The sequence below is a fragment of the Takifugu rubripes genome, chromosome 12, assembly GCF_901000725.2.
Source record: "Takifugu rubripes chromosome 12, fTakRub1.2, whole genome shotgun sequence".
Taxonomy (NCBI): Eukaryota; Metazoa; Chordata; class Actinopteri; order Tetraodontiformes; family Tetraodontidae; genus Takifugu; species Takifugu rubripes.
Window position 1 is genome coordinate 8251791 of NC_042296.1, and position 19051 is coordinate 8270841.

At 45.3% G+C, this 19051-nt stretch overlaps 3 protein-coding genes across 8 annotated transcripts; 1 reads left to right on the forward strand and 2 right to left on the reverse strand.

Annotated features, from left to right (window-relative positions):
- Window positions 1-137: 137 nt before the first annotated feature.
- Window positions 138-11370, reverse strand: col28a1a (collagen, type XXVIII, alpha 1a). 6 transcript variants are annotated; one of them, XM_029844541.1, is made up of 34 exons: window positions 11287-11370; window positions 10073-10211; window positions 9349-9911; window positions 9252-9272; window positions 8992-9051; window positions 8415-8468; window positions 8273-8317; window positions 8053-8079; window positions 7923-7967; window positions 6771-6824; window positions 6625-6693; window positions 6477-6545; window positions 6237-6305; window positions 6066-6134; window positions 5939-6007; window positions 5799-5867; window positions 5489-5557; window positions 5339-5410; window positions 5190-5258; window positions 4820-4891; window positions 4638-4706; window positions 4496-4564; window positions 4088-4156; window positions 3942-4010; window positions 3778-3846; window positions 3633-3701; window positions 3392-3460; window positions 3228-3308; window positions 2874-2909; window positions 2768-2804; window positions 2138-2692; window positions 1815-1951; window positions 1459-1714; window positions 138-1265 (listed from the first exon to the last, which is right to left on the reverse strand). In XM_029844541.1, exons 2-34 carry the CDS (start codon window positions 10197-10199, stop codon window positions 1093-1095), a joined length of 3450 nt encoding a protein of 1149 aa, XP_029700401.1. In that variant the 5' UTR covers window positions 10200-10211; window positions 11287-11370; the 3' UTR covers window positions 138-1092. The 6 variants fall into 6 exon arrangements, with proteins under 6 accessions (XP_029700401.1, XP_029700402.1, XP_029700403.1 ...); XM_029844542.1 differs by having other exon boundaries at window positions 10073-10216; window positions 11287-11346; XM_029844543.1 differs by having other exon boundaries at window positions 10073-10216; window positions 11193-11304.
- A 1761-nt stretch (window positions 11371-13131) lies between these two features.
- On the reverse strand, window positions 13132-14398 carry rpa3 (replication protein A3). The gene is made up of 4 exons (XM_003969143.3): window positions 14187-14398; window positions 14028-14102; window positions 13688-13799; window positions 13132-13614 (listed from the first exon to the last, which is right to left on the reverse strand). Exons 1-4 carry the CDS (start codon window positions 14283-14285, stop codon window positions 13532-13534), a joined length of 369 nt encoding a protein of 122 aa, XP_003969192.1. The 5' UTR covers window positions 14286-14398; the 3' UTR covers window positions 13132-13531.
- Window positions 14399-14565: 167 nt separating this feature from the next.
- Window positions 14566-18745, forward strand: umad1 (UBAP1-MVB12-associated (UMA) domain containing 1). The gene is made up of 4 exons (XM_029844629.1): window positions 14566-14812; window positions 15050-15137; window positions 16709-16794; window positions 17359-18745. The coding sequence occupies exons 2-4, from the start codon at window positions 15059-15061 to the stop codon at window positions 17632-17634; spliced, it is 441 nt and encodes a 146-aa protein (XP_029700489.1). The 5' UTR covers window positions 14566-14812; window positions 15050-15058; the 3' UTR covers window positions 17635-18745.
- Window positions 18746-19051: the final 306 nt, after the last annotated feature.

Genomic DNA, 19051 nt, shown 5'->3' on the forward strand with positions numbered 1-19051 from the left:
ACGTCTTCCCGCCTTGTGTGTGTCTAGGAACTGAAGCGGGCTGCTAACTGTTTATTCGTATTTTTATTTGTTGCTGTCAGGTATGTAACTTGTTGTATTGTTGCCCCTTTTGCAATATACTCTTGTGGGAGAGGAACTGAAGCGGGCTGCTAACTGTTTATTCGTATTTTTATTTGTTGCTGTCAGAATAAAAAGAGAATCCTGGACACGAGAGTCTCATTAAAACACAATGCAGAGTTCCACCAGTTACATTTAGAAAAAGTTGACTTGTGTTAGTTAGAATATTTTTGTCTTCAACTATTTTACAGTGACATTGACTACAAAGACCAACAAAAACATCTCCACGGCGATCAGAACAAAGATGAAAATGAGACTGTGTGATAAACTTTTAAACAATGAAATTAACCAACGTACTCAAAAGGTTTGGAGCTCTGCGGCATCAGGTGTTGATCCCGACGTGGGCTGGAGCTTCTTGACAGTTGCTGATAAAAGCTTCAGGTGGCGTCTCTGCACCCTCTGAGCGTCCACGTCCTGGTGAAGCTCAGCACACATCTCGGATTGTTTAGGCTCTTTGGTGTAACTTTACCATGAATGTGTCGCTCAGTCCCAAACAGGAAGTTGATCATGTTGCACTGATGTTGACCAACTGAGATCAAATCAAGGTTGCAGCACCTTGAGGGCTAATGCTAATCAACATGTTTTGGGTTTTTTTTCTGCAGCTTGAGGAATAATGACACTGATTCATCTGTAAACATCTTTACCAACAGTTAGCTGCAAACAAGAACACCCACGAACGTCGGAGAAGAGCACCTGTAGACCAGCGTAGACGCGCAAAACTTAACCTGCATTAGCTATAAATGCTAGAGACACGATCATTAATCCATCTGAGACCAGTAGAAAATACACTTACATTAAACTCTTGTCTTAAATGCGTCACATTCATCAGTCTGTTCATCACAGTGGAATAACCATGACCCATGCTAGGCTAACAATCCCACCCTCATCTGTACCCGGGGCTAATCCTAACAGATTCCTCTACAGCTACTACATGCAAAGCTGCTCCGCTCAGAAATCCCATTTTTACGTGTTGTGTTACGTGAGGACACAGGAATATTTACATTGGGCTTCAGATTCAAACTTGTTGTTGTTGCCCTGACAACCCCCGAACCAGAACTGGGCACAGGAGTTAGCTTCGGGGTCGTAGTACCACCGCACCACATACTGCCTGCAGGGTCCTGGGTCCAGAGGCTGATTACACCCCACACCTGAAGACAAAATCAGTCTTAGCTTACTGACGTCAATTTCACAAAGTGTTCACATAAAGTGTCATAATGTTCCAGCTGCAATTATCTGAACATCTGGCTAATGGGTGTGACATTAGCCAGATGCTATTTGCACAGTGACTCAGGTGTGGCTGGAGGTCAGCGGAGGGAACTGTACTATCAGCTGAGCCTTCACCTGCTGTTGTTGGGTCTGTCAGGGCTGCAGGAGGAGAAGGAGGAGGGGGGGTGGCTCCTTCATGCAGCCGGCGTGCTGGAGTCTGAACGCCGGTGGTGGAGGTCAACCACGGGCCCGGCAGCTCCCCCCCTGCTGGAGATTCAAACACTACCTCAGGAACAACCTGCCGCTCCCGGTCATCCTGACGCGTATCAGTCTGAGCAGGGGCTGTTCTCGATTCCACTGGGAGCTCAGGCTGGGGGGCAGAGGAGGAGACCTTCACACACGCCACCAAAAACATCCAGGGGTTGGACAGAAAGTGGCGTTTTCACGCTTGTATGAATGCTGCTGATCTGAGGCAGATCAAAGCAGATTACCTGTGCTCGCTCCTCCGGGGCTTCTGAGATCCTAAATTCTGGAGTCTGTGGTTGGAATTCCACAGGTGGGAGTTTTGGTAGAAACGCAACGGCGTCGTCCTGCTCACAGATCTGATCCACGATGATGTTTTCCAGGTCTGCAATAAGAAAGGACACAACGAAGAGCAGAAAAGTCATTTTTAGAGACGGCTGGTGAAGTGGATGTGCTCATGGACACAACCTTGATCTTCATATGTTGTCTGACACAGGTGATACAAACACCATCATGTCCACCACAGCGCCCCCTGTGGTGGACATGAGAGGTCCAGGGCAGATTTTCTTACTGGGAAGTGAGCTGAAGTTCTGGATCAGGTAGGCGTGTTCTTCTTCCGGATCTGAGGCGATGACCTTCATCTCGGCGCTGAAGTGTCGGTAGAGCGGGTCGGTCTCGTTCATGACTCCAATGACGAATGTCTCGATTCCTCGTGCGTGGGACTCAGCTGCCGATACATCAAGCGGCATCACGTCCCGGGGGTCGGCCTGGCCGTCCGTTAAAATGAGCGCCACCTTCCTCACGCCGGGCCGAGAGGCCTGGAACAGCTGATTGGCTCGGTGGATGGCGCTACCCGTGAAGGTGCCCTCGCCGAGGTACTGCATGGTTCTGATGGAGGCTTTGAGGTCATTCTGGCTGGACCGCTGCTGCAGACTGGCCACCACAATGTTCACGTGACTGTACAGAACCACGCCGATACGGGTGGCCTCCTGGCTCACCAACACCCGGTCGATGAGACTGTTCACGAAGTCCTTCACCAGCTCAAAGTTTCGTGGTCCGACGCTCTCGGAACCATCGATCACAAAGACCAGTTCCAGAGGAGTCGCTCTGCACTGGAGACCACAGCCTAGAAAATGAATCCAGATAAATCAGCCTGGACATCAGAGCCGTAAACAACCTGCAGCAGAAGAAGAGGATTTACCACAGACTCCTCTGATGATTCGGATGACTTCTTCTCTCTGTGAATAAGACAAGAGTTCAACTTTTGTGTTTATCACTTCCATCAGTCCTGTCTGAGCTCTACTCACCGTCAGGCCCGGATCCCCCTTTTGTCCAGGTCTCCCCTACAAAATAAACTCTTATTAAGTGAGAAAACTCCATCATGAAGATACTTTAGAGTTGACGAAACAGCCAGGTGCTTCATAAAGGTCATAAAATTGAAATGGAAAGTCCAAACTTCAGAAAACATCCATCAAATTTCCACATCTAAAGACATCCTCTTGGACGCCTTATTGTTCTTCACATGGACCTAAAGCAGCAGGTGGAGAAGATCCTGCAGAGCCCTGGTGACCCTCAGCTCCTCTGAGGCCCCTCACAGCCAGTAAGAGTAGCTCATCCTAAGAAAGCCTGGCATGAAAACAGGTCCTGAAGAGGTTCGTTACCATCTGTCCAGGTGGTCCAGGTTCTCCAAAGTCTCCTTTCTGTCCTCTCCTTCCTCGTGCTCCAGGACTTCCTCTGTCACCCTGTGTGAGTGTCACAGTTCCACCGTTGGAACACTTTTACAGTAGAAATCAGACGGCACACACCATAAGGCCAGTGGCAGTACCTTCTCTCCTGGCAGAGAGTCTCCTGGTGCCCCACGGGGACCCATTGGACCCAGAAACCCGGGCTCCCCCTGAAAGGCGAAGACAAGAAGTTATCGACCATTTCAGCAGAAAATGGATCAGCAGAAACCTCCAGCTGAGGTCCTGAAGTTAGATTCTGAATCTGCAGCCCACCACCATATGATATTTATTATTTAATGTTTGTTGATGGAGATGTTACCGTTCTGGTGTTTTACTGCCTACCTTTGGTCCCTGGATGCCCTCTCCTGGTGGACCAGTTGGACCTGGTGGTCCAGGCTGACCTACAGAACCCTGAATATCCAAACCAAGTTGAACAGGTGAAAAACAGGAGCACAAATGAGCAGTGTGAAAAGAACAGAAGGCTGACCTTCGGTCCGTAAAATCCAATGCCAGGTGGACCCGATGGTCCTGGTGGTCCTGGTAAGCCTCTGTCACCCTAGAGCATAAACACAACAGAATCTCCATTTTTACTAACTTGGCCCTCCTGTAACCACACCTGGATAGGAGGAACTTTAACCATATCCTGCTCACCTTGGATCCAGGGATTCCTTTACCTTCAGGTCCCGTCTCTCCATGCACACCAGGTGGACCAGGAGGGCCCTACGAGGACAGATGACATTTTCAGTTACTCATTTCTTTTTATTTTTAATAGCGAGTTGTGATTTTTCTCTTCTCACCGGCGGTCCAGGAACACCGTCGCCTTTTACCCCTGGTGGACCAGCAGGTCCTGGATTTCCTTTGTTGCCCTGCAACAGGTGACATAAACAGGTAAACAGTCGTAATAACAACAGCATCACGTGTCACTCTGTGTTGTATGTTGTACGCTTCCTGTTTTATTTTGAAAGTCTCGTCCTTCCCCTGGTGTGTACTAGTTTTACTTTTCCTCTTTGTCCGTGGTTTCTGCCTTAGTTGTGATTCACCTGTGTCTTGTTTCCTGGGTGTTTAAACCCATCCCACCCTGTTTTCATGCCAGATTGTCCTTGAATCCCTGTATCTGAGCCTTCTTGCGTTACAAGCCTGACCCTGCCCCACAGGTCCAGTAAACGTGTGTTCACATCACACAGAATCTGGTCAATGCTCCTCACCTTGGGTCCAGTGCTTCCAACTCCAGGTTCTCCTACAGGTCCAGCGGCTCCTGCAGGTCCAGGGTCTCCCTGAAAACATCATTTTAATATTGGTGGCTAAGAACAACAAATGTCCTCAAAAATATAGAAACAGGTGCATCACCTTTTGTCCTGGTAAGCCCCGTCCCGGAGCCCCAGGGGCGCCCATCACTCCAGGGGTCCCGAGCTCTCCCTGAGCAATAGAAATATTCTTAATCTTAACTCAAGAATGGCTTCTTCAAGTCTTCTGCACATATTTATCCAGGCTGATGATGTAACAGAGAAAAACTTCAAATTTAAACAGACCTTTGGTCCTGCAGGTCCGATTGGGCCTGGAGACCCTGAGAGGCCCCTGGGACCACGGTCACCTCTGTCTCCCTGTGCAAAAATAAAGGATTTATTTGATTGGACTATTTGAGAAAGTAGCTAACGAACCTGCTGCAGACTGTAACTCCAGGTCATCCCTATGTTCTCTTCCTTAAAACTATTTTATGATGTTCGGATCAGGATCCTCACAGGTAATAAACAATATCATCTATTTATGTATTTATTCCTTTGGACAGCTGGTCATACAATGTCCAGAACAAAGTTAACTATTGGTTTCCTGCAGTTCTCTCAAGGGTTGTCTTCTTATCTGACCTATAATCAGTTTTACTGATGGCGATGGTGCATTTACCTTTTCTCCAGCAATGCCTTTTCCTTGCGCTCCCTCTGGACCTCGTGGACCCGGTGATCCCATCTCTCCCTGAAGGAAACAGTCGGTAATTTCAGATACAGATTCAAGCGTCACTGATAATTTCACCAATTCTTTTTACTGGTGCTCACCTTAGCTCCAGCAGTTCCATCCTCCCCAGGAATGCCAGGTATCCCAGAAGGACCATTGGGACCTAGTTCCCCCTGGAAAACCACATGTGTTCTCAAACCTTCTGAGTCCCAAAGTTCACCAAAGAGTGTCTGCAGTTGTGGTTGTCTCACCTTAGGTCCTGGTTCACCGACACCTCTCTGTCCCTGTGGTCCAGGATCTCCTGGAAAACCCTGATCACCCTGGAAATCAACACCACTGGTGAGGAAACCATTCTTCAAAAATGCAAAAATATCTCATTTTAGGATGAACTAAGTCAAACAGGAAGCTCAGTAAAGGTGGAAAAGAGAAAAACTAAAATAATTTATATTTCAAAGCTTGTTTGAGATCTGGTCCTAAAATCTAAGAGTAAAAAAGAATTAATTTTCACTTATCAAATCATTTAATGTCTGTTTGGGGTTAAATGGCCGATACTTTACTGACCTTTGGACCAATTATCCCCAGTCCAGGAGGTCCTCTCGGACCAGAAGGTCCAGTAGGCCCTTGGTCCCCCTAAAGCCAGAGGAACATCAGAATTTGAAAACCAGTAAAGGAAGCAGATGCTAACAGTGGGTTGGCCTCACCTTTTCTCCCTGGATGCCAACGCCTGGAAATCCCACCTGTCCTGGCAGACCTGGAGCTCCTGTATTTCCCTGGTCACAGAGGTGAGAGGTTACACAAAGTATTAAAGGACAGAAAAGAATCACCAACCTTTTCTCCTTTTTGGCCCATTCCTGGAGGCCCGGGGTTGCCCTTTGGTCCCTCATAGCCTCTGTCCCCCTGTCAGGTACACTGTCAGTGTTAAAGCTGTCTCTGCTCAGATGGGTGCTCTTTGGAATTCACAGTCTGACAGCAGATGAATGACAAAATCCCAGAATTTACCTTGGGCCCTGGGAGACCCTCACCTGGAGGCCCTAGAGGTCCTTGTATTCCTTGTGACCCTGCTGGTCCCTAAACACCATTGAAACTGTGTTACACCTGTGTGTCTGTGTACAACACCTGCGTCATTGTAGTGTGAGGGTTGTACATCGTTTTTCTCGCTGGTAATTATTTAATTGACCTTTTAGCAATTCTGGTATCAGCAAAATAAATCACAATGGTCACATTTTTTTGAGGACTTACTGGTGTCCCAGGTTCTCCTTGACTCACTGGTCCTGGAGGACCCACTCGTCCTTGTATTCCTCGTTCGCCCTGAAAATTAAAGATAAACTGAGGATATCAGACTTTCTCTACTGAGGGCACCAACTGTTAAAATCACATGGAAGTCTACCTTAGGACCTGGGAAGCCAAAGCCTTTATCTCCTGGAGGTCCAGGTGCTCCCCTCTGGCCGCGATCACCCTTCAAAGGAAAGAAAAGTTTCCATGTGATAACTGACCTGACAACAGTTCCACAGTCTGAAATCTGAGTGCTCTTACTTTAGACCCAGGTGGACCCTCTGGACCCTGATCTCCAGGTACTCCTCTGGGTCCCTGAGACAGAAAAAAAAATCACAAAGATGAAAACCACCTTCAACCAACTTCAACATAAATGATGATCGCTTGACCAAAATGAGCTGATCAGAAACTGATAAAAGAAGTTTCATTAGAAAGTGACAACATTGGTGAACCACTACAGCAAAAGTGCCCAAGACTCGTCCACGTACCTGCTTGGTCTGACTGTCCTCCAGTGTCGGTTAGGGTACTTAATAATCTAAAACTGATCTTGCCTCTGGACCAACAACTATTTTATCAGGATCTGATAAAGTTAACTGTGTGAGTGTGTGTATGCATGTGTGTGTGTAAACCGATACTACCGTGGTGGGTAACAAACATTTTCAGAGGGGGTGAATGATAACATGTGCCCAAATTATAATCCTCTGGGACAACGGTTGCTGTGAGCTCGGACGCCTGTTTAGAAAAGCTACATTAGCAGGGGGATCAGAGCTAATCCACAGCTCACATTCCACGAGTGCAGAGAACAGGATGGCCTCTACGGGTTTGTGAACGTTTGACAACACTCTGAAGATCAACGATTTAACGGGAACATTGTATTGGACAATAGGTTCTTATGAGGACACGAGTCCATTTTGGCCACTTAAAGACCAGAAACAAATGTGGTCTCACCTCTTGGCACCTTTGTGTTGGGATGTTCCCACAGGTGGCACAGGACAGTATGGACAGCAGTGCTCTGATTAGTTGACTCACCTCTGTACTACAACAGCATACCTTCTCTAAAGATGATGTCAGCACAGTTTAAATGAAGGTTTTTCAACCCTTCGACCCTTTTATCCTTGCTATGTGATGCCACTAGGATGTCATGCTACTTCTGTCCCTGCTGCCACTAACACTCCTCAGCATTCAACTGCTGATGTGCCATTTCAACCTGAAGTGAACGAAATATTTAACGTTTTCATTCACCCGGATTTGCCACCAGATGGCAGTATTTATAAAACAAATCCACCTCTATACATATTCTCCTGTGGAGCCCCTGGGGCCACGAGATCCACCCTAAAATAATTTAATATGTAGATCCAGTAAAACAACATGGGAAACTTCATTAAAATGAATGAAAAAAAGTTAAAAACCTACTTTTTCTCCTTTTAGACCAGCAGGTCCACATTCACCTGATTCCCCCTGGAAACCAGATGAAGCTCGAGTGTTGAAGCGTTTGATCATCAACTTAATATTTAAAAAACATGAAAGTTACAGTAACACAAACCTTGTCCCCTTTGCTGCCAACTCGTCCCTATAGAGGAAAACTTTTGTTGTTATTGTTACTTTAATGCAGAATTGTGTGGAGTATACACATAAAACAACCAGATGTGGAACCGGGAGCACAACTTTACTTTTTCTTTGATCTGTTGGAATCTATAAAGTTGCAGAAGGAATATATAGCTGATGTGGTCATGTGACTCATAAATATGGGCGTGTCTAATTACCTCAAGGCCTTCTATTCCAGGACGTCCATTAATCCCAGGTTGGCCCTGGAATGACCAGGTCCAGACAAAACACAACATCAAAGGTTACCTCCAGGATTATTTCTGTTTCCATCACTGGATTACGGACACAAAAGACACTTACGCGAGACCCTTTGGGACCTTGAACTCCATCAGATCCCGGCTCGCCTGGTTTCCCCTGGATCAAAGGTATCGGACAGAGTGAATGAGAATATTGGGCCTCTTGTATAGAAGTGTGTATGTTTAGGTGCTCGGAGGTGAGGTCAAGCCCAGTTCGACCGGTCTGTAACCCTGTCCAACATAAACCCCGTCCGCACTGCAGGACATTCTGAGATTTTCACAGCAAAATAAAGCTTTCTAGTCTATCCTTTAATCTTTGACCTCGACCTTTGTCAGGTTTCCCCTCCAACACCTGCTACACTAACTCTGGGAGAGCTGTCCAACCTGAGGCCCTCAGAAGATTCTGGTCAGCCCCTGCCTGACCCGCACAACCAACAGGCCCTTAAAATGAGTCATCCTAAACTTTATACTGGGAGAGACGGGGTAAATGGACTGATTGAACATGGACAATTAAACCTAACCTTTATGATATTTTTGAAATTGTGACCTATGACATCAATATTCAGTGGGATTGCTCTAACTTGTCAAAGATTTGGACCGTGTTCAGTTGTTGGCATAGAAACGTGCTGCATGATACTTACCGGGCTTCCAGGAAGACCTTTCTCCCCTTTCTCACACAAACACATATTTGGCTGTGGACACTGAAACCAAAACACATAAAAACGACAGTAAATAAGATGATAACGTTGGCTTGCTAGCTTAAGTGTATTTGTGATCTCTGCTGTTTATTTTGTATTGTTAGTGTTGGACCACTGACCCTGTAATAAGAAGATACCATACCTCAAATTTTTACCTCCAAAAGAGGAAAAAGCCATGCAACAACAACTATCCAAAAACTCACCTGACTCTTGACAATTGAGTTCTGTAAATTAGACAGACAGTTAGTCCAACCAGGCAGATCATTTATCGTAGCTGCTCACTGTTCAAACTTGGCTGACCAGCTCACTGAAGAGTCTGTCGTCCAGCCGACTGTCAGTGAAGCCGATGACGTGCTGCTGTGGCGGCGCACTGGCGATTGATCGTAGTGTGGTAGCCGTGGGACCCTCGTCCAGGCCCAGCAGCGAGATGGTGAACAGCCTGATGTTGTGCTGTTTGGCCTCAGCAGCAGCTATCTCAGCACTGGGGCTCCGCGGGTGGTCTATCCCATCTGTCATCAACAGCGCCACCCTCAGGCTGTTGGGGGAAGTCTCCTGGCTGAACAGCTGGGTGGCGTTGGCAATGGCGTAGGCCGAGTAGGTGCCGTGGCCAATGAAGCTCATGGAAGCCACACGGCCCTGGAAGACATCCACGTCCTGCCAGTCCCTGAAGTTATGCTCCACAGAGACGGTGCTGCTGTACTGAAGGATGGCGAGGCGCAACCGAATTCGCCAAGCGGGGGGGTGGAGCTCCATGAGCTTTGTGCTGAAGCGCAGCACAAACTGCTTCTGCTGTTCAAACAGTGCAAACTTGGCCTTCTCCGAACTGTCCACGATGAACATTATCTCAACAGGGCAGATCGATGCTGAGAAGAAAGTAAAACAGGTTATACCAATCCACACACACACACACACACACACCAACAACCACACACAGCCTGAGGGTGGCACATTCTCAGACACACTCGCACCTAACTGATGAAGAACCCAGCCTGCTGCCAGACCTTCCAAACAACTTTTTACTTACCTTTGGAAACATTAACAATGACCTCGTTATCATCTTTCTGCCCTTTCCTCCGTCTCTTCTGACTTCTGATTGGTTCTGACAGAGCCAAGGTCAGGATCAGCACCTTCAGGAGCCACCTCATGGTCATGGTTTCCTCCAGCTGCTCTGCCCAGATTCACAAAAGAGCTTCAGATTCAAAGAAAAGGCTTCAACATCATTAAACCAGAGATGCATCCAACCCAAAGAGGGATCCAACCCAAAGAGGGATCCAACCAGAGAGAGATCCATCCAGAGAGAGATCCATCCAGAGAGAGATCTAAACAGAGAGGGATTCAACCCAGAGAAGGATAAAACTAGAGAGAGATCTAAACCCAGAGATGAATCCCACCCAACGAGATATCCAACCAGAGAGAGATCTAACTAGAGTAGGATCTAACCAGAGAGGGATGGAACCCAGAGAAGGATCGGACCCAGAGCGGGATCCAACCAGAGAGGGATCTACGCAGAGGGGGATCTAACCAGAGAGCACAGAGCTCCTCCTGTCATCTTCTACAATTCAGGTCAGCACAGGTGACTTGCGAGGCTTCAGGTTTGGTCCTGATGTTTCCTCTAATGTTTCCTCTGATGTTTCCTCATGTTAATCCTCATGTTTCCTCATTATTATGCAGATGACACACAGGTGACCAACAGCAGATGAGTAAGTCGACTAATCAGTATCAACAGAATCAACACCATCTGATTCAGCATGTGGGGGCCAGGAGCTGATCTCTGGCTCCTCTGTAGGAGCTGCTGGCATCACACGGTAAAAGGAGCTCTGCAGAGCGGAGGTCAGAGGTCACGATCACTCAGACATTACAGCTGCTGTCAGTCGTTTCATGTGTGGTCGCATGTTCAAAACACCTGATTGTGTAGCAGCAGCACCCACCCTGTTCACCTCAGAAGGATCTGCTCTACCAGTCCAGAAGCTCTGATCCACCACCCAAATCCATACTTCCAGTAGATCACAGGTGTTAATTCTCACACATACAGTACAGATACCAGTTTATAAGAGCAGTGTTGTCAACAGTTTATCATCATCCCTGTTGTTGCCATTGAACATTGGCTCAGTCCCCTCAGCAACAGTGCAGCTGTGCAGACTTACTGGGACTGAGGCACCAGGAAGGAAGTCGACTTGGCTCCTAACTCCGCTTCATTAATATCAGATATCAGATGAACTCATATGAAAGGTTCCGTACCTGCAGACAGTTAATCCAGCAGCCAGCAGCTCTGCTGTGTCTCCAGGCTTCTCTCACACTGACAGAGGTTCAGCTGGAGTCACCCTCTGCCTTTTCTGCAGCAACTTTTCCCGTCAGTCCCTTCACAATAAAGCTCTGATGTAAGTGAGAAAAGCCCAGTGTTGTTTAAGGTTCCGTCTGTTGTGTTTAATGTTATTCCATCTGTTATTTTACAACACACTACTAAAATATTATTTTTATCTCTAACTGTCACTGCTGGCCTGATTAAGCTTTATGCTTTTATTTTGAAGGCAACATCTGTATTTTAAGTACCGTAACTTAGGGACACAAGAAATCAAATCTTAACAATTAAACACAAAGTACTGCAAATACGTTTTTAACCGTCGCAATCCAAAAATTAAAAAAACTAAAAAAATTGATTCACGTAGTTTAAAAATATCTCATAGCTGATATGTTAGCAAAGTTTCCCTACTGGTGGAGAAAACAAAACTGACCCAAATGCCCAAAGATTGTTGTGGTGATTTGATTTCTGTTGAATTTAAACTTAAATTAGCTCAGCAGCTGAAATTGGGACCTTTCACACTGTGGTGATGATCACTGTTGCTGAGACTCCCGAAAGGAAAAAAGGCACATAAAGACGAAACTGAGGTTTTAACAGGGAAGATGTTTATCTGTTTCTGAGCGAGGGAACGCTCACACATGCTGCAGGTCCCCTATATCTGCCCCAGACTTCTTCCAGAGCTCCAGCAGGCTCAACACTGCAGATCAGACAGGAAGTGTTAGCCGCAGCATCCACATTCTTTAAGAGGCACCTTTACAGGCCATGACTCCCAGCGATTCCCACCGTTAGCATTGTTGCACATTATCCTGCTTGTGTCTGACTGTGTGCAGCCATGTGCTTTAAAATCCTGTTGGTCTTGTTAAACTATGTTGGCTGCAGCAGGAAATGGCCTGTAAACTGCCCGTCTGCTGTTGGTGCTGCCACCGCCGGGCTGTGTTGTCTTAGCGTAGATCCGTCTGCAGACATTGTCGGGCTGCCAGAATCAGCTTCAGTCTCTTCCCATACAGCACAGCAGCAGCATCATACACTTGCGAGGATCGCACTGGCGTCATAACAGCGTTTAATATAATATCTGTGTTGTCATTGCGACTGTCAACCTGCAGACTCAGTCCAAACCAAACCCAGCGTGGGATCGGTTCTAATCCCACGTCAAGTGAAACTCCTGAACTCTACAGACTTTCTTCAGACCTGCTTTTCAGGAGCAAAACCTTAACTGACAGTTAACTGAACTTCATGATCATTCACATTCTAAAACATAAATTTACCGTGACTTATAATAAATAATTTGCAGGAGTTAAATTCTAATGAAGCCAATGTCCATTAACAGACATCCTGCTGTTGGTGCGCTGAAAAAGATTTAGCGACTGCGTTTGAGGCCTGAAGAGATGTTCGCAGAGCTGAATTCAGGTGATTCACTGAGGAACATGCTGCCATATAACTGTGAGACAGATTTAAGGTCGTTAAGACGGTCTGACGGGAGTCTGCAGGTCTGGCGAGCTCAACCTGTCGGGGTTCTTTAGTACATGAACTGATCACAGAACATATGGACAAGAGGCAGCTCAGTGGAACAGCCTGGAAGCTACAGCGTGTTGGCAGAGATGACGATAGCGTGATGGTGTAGCTCTGATAAATCCACAGAACTGAGATGAGTCAAAATGTATGCAAAGAATGCAGCAATATGAATAGATAGGTAATGCATATACAACGTAACCTGGGTGACACTAATATATTGCTAGTTTGTGGTAGACAGTGGTTGACGGAGACAATGACAATGCAAGTTTTGTTCCACACAAAATTGTCTTTGTAACAGTTTTAATGTTTTTTTTTACTCTATTTATTCAAACACACCATTTTATAGACTGGTTATACTGGGAGAGAGGATCAGTGAACTAACCACACTGGGAAATGGTAGTTGAGTTTGGTTAAAGTGTCTCTGTGGACAAAGTCTGTATTTGTGCTGGCAGATATTTGCTGGCAGAATATTGTCCTTTCAGTACAGACCATAAACCCTGGGTTACAACATGATGCAGACTGGGACCAGATTCCTTCTCCCACCAATGTTTTCCAACTGCTGCCCATTTCTCAAGCATCTTCCTGATAACTTTTCAATTTTATTGGCAAAAGTCATAACTTTAGTAATAAACAAGACAAACGGAGACAAAAAAAAGGTCAGATCTTCTCTCTTCATCCACTTGCAGTCACTTTAAAGGGGTAGAACTGAGGGAAATCCTGGATTACTTTCAGGGCTTCATTGTACAGCTCTAAATCTGTGGAGACCAGAACAACAACTGTGACTGCTGCTTTCACTGTCACCTGTGTGGACATGAGGATAGGGCATACCAAAAGAAGGGCCCCTGTCCTCCCGCAGGATGCTGTAGTTGCTGGCCATGATGGTTCCTTTGTTGGACACCATACCGATGATCTCCACCACGCCGCTCAGCTCCTCTGCAAGCTGGAAGACACAAACCAGAGCAGACTTTTACCACAATCGCATCTCAGTAATTCGATGACAGAGTAAGCTTGAAAATCTTGCATCAATGGTGACTTTAAAACTACATTTGCAGTCATGAGTAGATGGACTCTTGACACTTCCCAGAAGAACTGAGATAAAGGAGTGAGCTAAAACTAACTGTTTCATCTTCCTTTTCAATAGAAAGCTCCAGTGGTTAGAATCACTCACCGGTTCATTCAGGTCAACTGTGGCTGTTTTCCCTTCTCCATCGATGACACTGAACGTTTTTCCTGTCGGGTGAACCTGAAGCAGAAACGCGGCGTACATCAGCTAACAGCGATCAAAAAGCCTTTTTGACTTTTGAATTTAGTTAGCGTCAACACCAACCTTATCAACACGTCCAACGAAGCAGACCGGCTTGTTAATGTGCTGTGACATCATTGAGCAGTTTATTCTGGGTTTTGGGACGTCTAGTATTCCTGCCATGTTGACACTGTACTGTTTTAGCGTTCCACTGGAACAAGGCGCGGGAAATGTTTGTTTCAATAGTTACAGTCGCCACGAACGCCCGGGCGGGGCGGAGACTGTGCGGCTAAGGGAATTAGCACTACGTCTGAGTTACCGAGCTATTGAGATACAAAATCAAACTACTCTCAGTCCATCTGCGCGTCACCCCTTGTGTGTCTATCTTTGGCTTCCCCGGAAACAACCCTCAGAAGGTTCCTTTACGAACAAACCGAAGCTTTTGCCAGAGGAACAGAGATTTTATAGTCATTGTTTCCACACGGACGTAAAAGATTTGCAGAAGAATGACGTCGATGCTACAGTAGAATATACGGTTATGTTGTGCGGACAAGATTTCATAATTCCCTTGTTTACCTCGAAGTCGTCAAAGAGCTGGTAATTAACTTTAAGCAACAAGAAAGAGTCAATGGAACAGAAGTAAACTAACAAACTAAAAGAGAACGAACTTAATGGCCTTATTTTGAACTTCAGGAGAAGACGCAACCGCAGTAAGACTTCTTGCATCACTTCACTATTATAAAAGTCTTAAATACTTTTGTACTTAAAAAGATAAACTCTGAATTTTGATTGTGTGGAGGGTAAACAGAACAATCCAGTTAGGATGATAAATGTCATTGTGTAAAGACGTTTCTAGAAGGGAACAATTTACAAGTGAAAGTAGTTATACGGGTTTTTTGTTTTTTTTAAAGACATTCTGTATCTTCTGACTTTCCTTTCTTTGACAGAAAACAATCATGTTTAATTTTCTTGGACTCCGTAAAGACTCTAAGAAGTCATCTGAGAAAGAACTAGATGGAGGCTTCGTCATCATTGGTGAGATATATATTATCAGTATTATGGTGATGGTTTGGTGCGTTTAAACAGTTAAAAAGACTGACATTACACAAGTTTATTGTGTCACATTTATGCTTTATTCTGTAATGAAATGAGAAATGTGACAAACATCAGAGCTGAAAGCTCCTGTAATTCTACCCCCACAATCTCTGCCATGAAATTAGCAACGCTGCAAGTTCCAGAAGGTTGTTTTGTAAAATATTTAGTCTGAAACAAAGTGTTTTTGATCCTCGAGGCCACAGAAATCAGTTAAAGATTCCAAACTACTGAAGTCTACGTCTGAACTGACAAACATGGTTCAGAAGGATAATTTACTGTGAATAACACACTTTCAGATGACCAAAAAGTGGACTTTTCCTTTCGTAAACTGATCTTATCCTGAACCAGAACAAAGGCAAAGGTGGAGCTAATTTCCACTAAAGGTGCAGAAGTGAATCCATATTTATTATTTAGCTGATGTTTAAAGCCTCCAGAACTCAAGTCCATTGTGTGCCTGGATCAGGCCACACAATATTTTTTTTATCATTTACGATGGTGTCATACATGGTGTCATAAATTAGTTGGACCACATCGACCTGGTCATCGCGTGCTGTCACCAAGAGCGAGGGCACAGGTCAGAGGGAGGACGAGGTGTGATGTCCAGGAAGACATCGTAGGATAAACTGGTCGTTGAGGGAGGCTGGTTCGATGATCCGACAACTTCTAATCGGCCACGACGGTGAATGTTTGTCTGCAGCGCGTCACTTCAAGATCGGACTAAATTGGTGTGATCCTGGCATTAATTTTCATGTTTTCAAGATTATTAAATAGAATATTTATGATTTTCTGTGTCTGCCCCACATTCATTTCCACTTGATCTGTATCAGATAAAGTGCCTCAGAGCCCAGAGAAGTGCAGAGTCATATTCTGGTGGCAGCTTTAACAGGTGGAGCTGACAGATGGTTGGTGGATGGGTGTTGTTTTTGGCAGAAGAGGAGTGGTGTCAGCGCCAGGCTCCTGACGGTGCTCATGGACCTCCACTCCAACAGAACAACCTGCTCTGTGTTTAACTGGGTCCTCCAGTCAAAGATGGCTGCATCAACAGTGTTTGTCAAAAGTGCATCCTCAAAATTACGACCACCTTCGTGAAGTCTTGAACTGCTGAGACTAAACTAATCGTCTCCGTCCACTAGATGGCGCTAATGTAACCTGTCTGATGGCATCTGCTGACTCTTTATGGGAATTTAATGTGATGTTGCAACAGTTGACAGAACGATATAGTGTTCATATGCTGTGTGAACTTTGCTCTGCTGGTTTTATTGTTGGATGGATTTCTGCTGTGTCTTCTTGAACACCAATTCCCCCACAATAGTTGTGAGCACTCCTGCTCTTGGGCAAGTTCACAGGGTCAACGAGGTCAACTGACACAAAACCCTCCAACGGGGGTTTGTCCTCACAGATTGAGAACAGACAGAGAACCTATTAAAAAAATTGCATTACAAGCTGGATCCTGAATTAGTTTAACTAATTTCTTTACATATAAATGTTCAAACAGGTTTGTTTGGTTGCAGGAGAAACACTTGAGGAGCAGAGGAAGAAGGTGCAGACCATAAACATCGCTCAGCCATCAACCAACGTCATTGTGCAGCCATCAAAGGTAGGTTTGTTTCAAGAAAAAGACCAGTTTGTCCCATTCAAAAGGTTTTTTTACTGGTTCTGATTATATTCAACCCATCAGCAGGATTGTTACAGGATCAGGGAGTTAACAGGAAGTGCTTCTGTAAAATAAATCCACGCTGACATGACTTGATGATTTTGATCATAATCAACCGTCAATTTTCCAGATTCAGTCTAAACTTGGGGAAATGGAAGAAGATGAATGATTATTGTCATCAGTGTGGATTGATGGCGTCTCGGGTGTTTTTGGGCCACAGACGGCGTTGCTCCGCCTTCTGGCTCCAGTTCCACAGGAAGTCTTAATTGCAGCTTCTTCATCTTCTCTACGTTTAGCGTTACGTTTCCCTGTAATCATAAGATCAGGTTCTAAAAAAAGGCTGAACTCTGTCTGAGATTGTCACTTTGGCGTCATCGTTTGCTTTGTGACAGTTTGGTCAAATCTGAAGAAACACCTGCAGTTAAAAACCTGAAAACAGCAGATTATGTCCGTCTGGAGTCATGAGATCACCTTCAGTAATCCAGAAACACCTGCTTTCCTTCACAGTCCTCCTGCAGCTACCCAGCTCAGCCAAAGTACCCTCCAACGTTCCCCACCACAGTTCCAGCAGCAGGAACCTCGGCAGCGGTGGAAACTACCCCCGCCGCCGTGCTGCCGGACCTCCTGGGCGACGTCCCTTTTACGTTGGCTCCTCACGTCCTGGCCATGCAGGCCAGCTTCCCCCTCATTCCAGACGTGTTGGTGTCGCAGGACTTCAGCTACAACCTGGCTAGTTTTCACTACGACTTCACTCTGGAGAACTCGGTGCTTCATAACTCTTAATCTGAAATAATCCAGACTTGCTGCTGCAGGAGGGTGACTTCTAGTTGCCCAATTTATTTAATTAGCTAAAACCTAAATATCAGATATAAATAGATGTGTCCATCTGAGTAGAAAACAACCTGAAACTCTGCAAATAGTTTGTAGAACAGAGAAGATTTGGATTTGATGCATTTTATTTTTGCAGTTTAAAGACGCAGATGAAGGAGGTAAACTGATGTTAACTGATGAACAGTTGTTCCCTCATTGACACATGATTGACGCAGTTGCAGTTCCTGTGTTGATGAAAATGTTGGTAGGACAGAAACTGCCAAGATGAAGCTTAATTAGAGCCGTACTGGGGAGTTGGCTGCCAGGTTAGCTCCTGCTTTGTCTTCCCAGTAAGTGTGATTAACCCATTAACCTTGTTTACAAGCCCTCTAATCCAGATTACTTTAACTTCATTAGCTGCCCCTGTGGCATGCGTACACCGGTTTGTTGAAGAAAGCCAACAAACTTGACTATTTTCAGATGCATTTATCTGGAGCCTTTTCTCCCTCAAGGCCCTTTTCCACATTTTCCATTAACATGTAGCCATCTGACCATTAAATTTCTCTGTGGGAGCATCGTCGGTATGTGTTGACATGGACACACTTTAGTTTTGTTAAAAAGCTGGAATGGATCAATCCAGTTTTAGATGGGGTGTAGATGAGTACTAAATGACCTGCAGGGGGCGGTAATCAGTGGAAGGGCAGGAAGTTCCCTTCAAGGAGAAAGTCTGATGTTGACTTTCTCACACTGCTTTGATGGATTCTTGTCCTGTGCTACAACGTCGATCATCTGTATCTTTTTCAAATAACACTTTTCATTGTTTGTTTTGGTTGAGTGGAGCGAACTTATTCATGTGTGTAGCAGGACCTGCTTCACCTTGGAGATCTTTCAGAGATGTTTCTTCAAACCTTCTGTGCCTTCAGCTGTTCCTCTCTTATGCTGTTATTGTTCACCAGAATTTTCTCTGGAAGGTCCGCTGTCTTGGATTTAGACATGCCATACATATGTAGCTCTGCTGCAGTTAGCCCCTAAATCTTGCACACGGCCACAGTCCTAAAAATAAACATGTATTTACAGCGGCTAATGGAGTCATTAATTAATTTCCTTCATCACAAATTAGATGGTATAGTTTCTAACTTTTTCTGTCCCTTTGTTTTCTGCCGTCTCCAGAAAACTACTGAATACTATAATTTCCGTTAAGAAATATAAAAGGGGAGGGGCTTCGTCTTATAGCTGGGTGGGCCAGCAGGGGGCGCATGGCACATTAAATGTAAGTCATTTGATCCTCTCAGGTGTAAAAGTAAAACTTGATTAACTTAAGAATATAGGGTTTGTTTGTTTTTTCAGTTCCTTTTCATTTTAATCCGAATAAATGAAAGTTTCTGTGGTG

What these genes read in the sequence shown, in the direction of transcription:
- col28a1a (XM_029844541.1), bottom strand. Translation starts at nt 10,199, where the DNA reads ATGACCATGAGGTGGCTCCTGAAGGTGCTGATCCTGACCTTGGCTCTG. An exon ending in AAGGTCCCAAAGGGTCTCGC is followed by an intron (nt 8,318 to 8,414) that starts GTAAGTGTCTTT and finishes TGGTCATTCCAG; the next exon opens with GGCCAACCTGGGATTAATGG. An exon ending in CTGGTCTAAAAGGAGAAAAA is followed by an intron (nt 6,825 to 7,922) that starts GTAGGTTTTTAA and finishes TTTCTGTCTCAG; the next exon opens with GGACCCAGAGGAGTACCTGG.
- rpa3 (XM_003969143.3), bottom strand. Translation starts at nt 14,285, where the DNA reads ATGGCAGGAATACTAGACGTCCCAAAACCCAGAATAAACTGCTCAATG. An exon ending in CAGTTGACCTGAATGAACCG is followed by an intron (nt 13,800 to 14,027) that starts GTGAGTGATTCT and finishes TGTGTCTTCCAG; the next exon opens with CTTGCAGAGGAGCTGAGCGG. An exon ending in GGACAGGGGCCCTTCTTTTG is followed by an intron (nt 13,615 to 13,687) that starts GTATGCCCTATC and finishes TGGTCTCCACAG; the next exon opens with ATTTAGAGCTGTACAATGAA.
- umad1 (XM_029844629.1), top strand. Translation starts at nt 15,059, where the DNA reads ATGTTTAATTTTCTTGGACTCCGTAAAGACTCTAAGAAGTCATCTGAG. An exon ending in TGGAGGCTTCGTCATCATTG is followed by an intron (nt 15,138 to 16,708) that starts GTGAGATATATA and finishes GTTTGGTTGCAG; the next exon opens with GAGAAACACTTGAGGAGCAG. An exon ending in TCATTGTGCAGCCATCAAAG is followed by an intron (nt 16,795 to 17,358) that starts GTAGGTTTGTTT and finishes TTTCCTTCACAG; the next exon opens with TCCTCCTGCAGCTACCCAGC.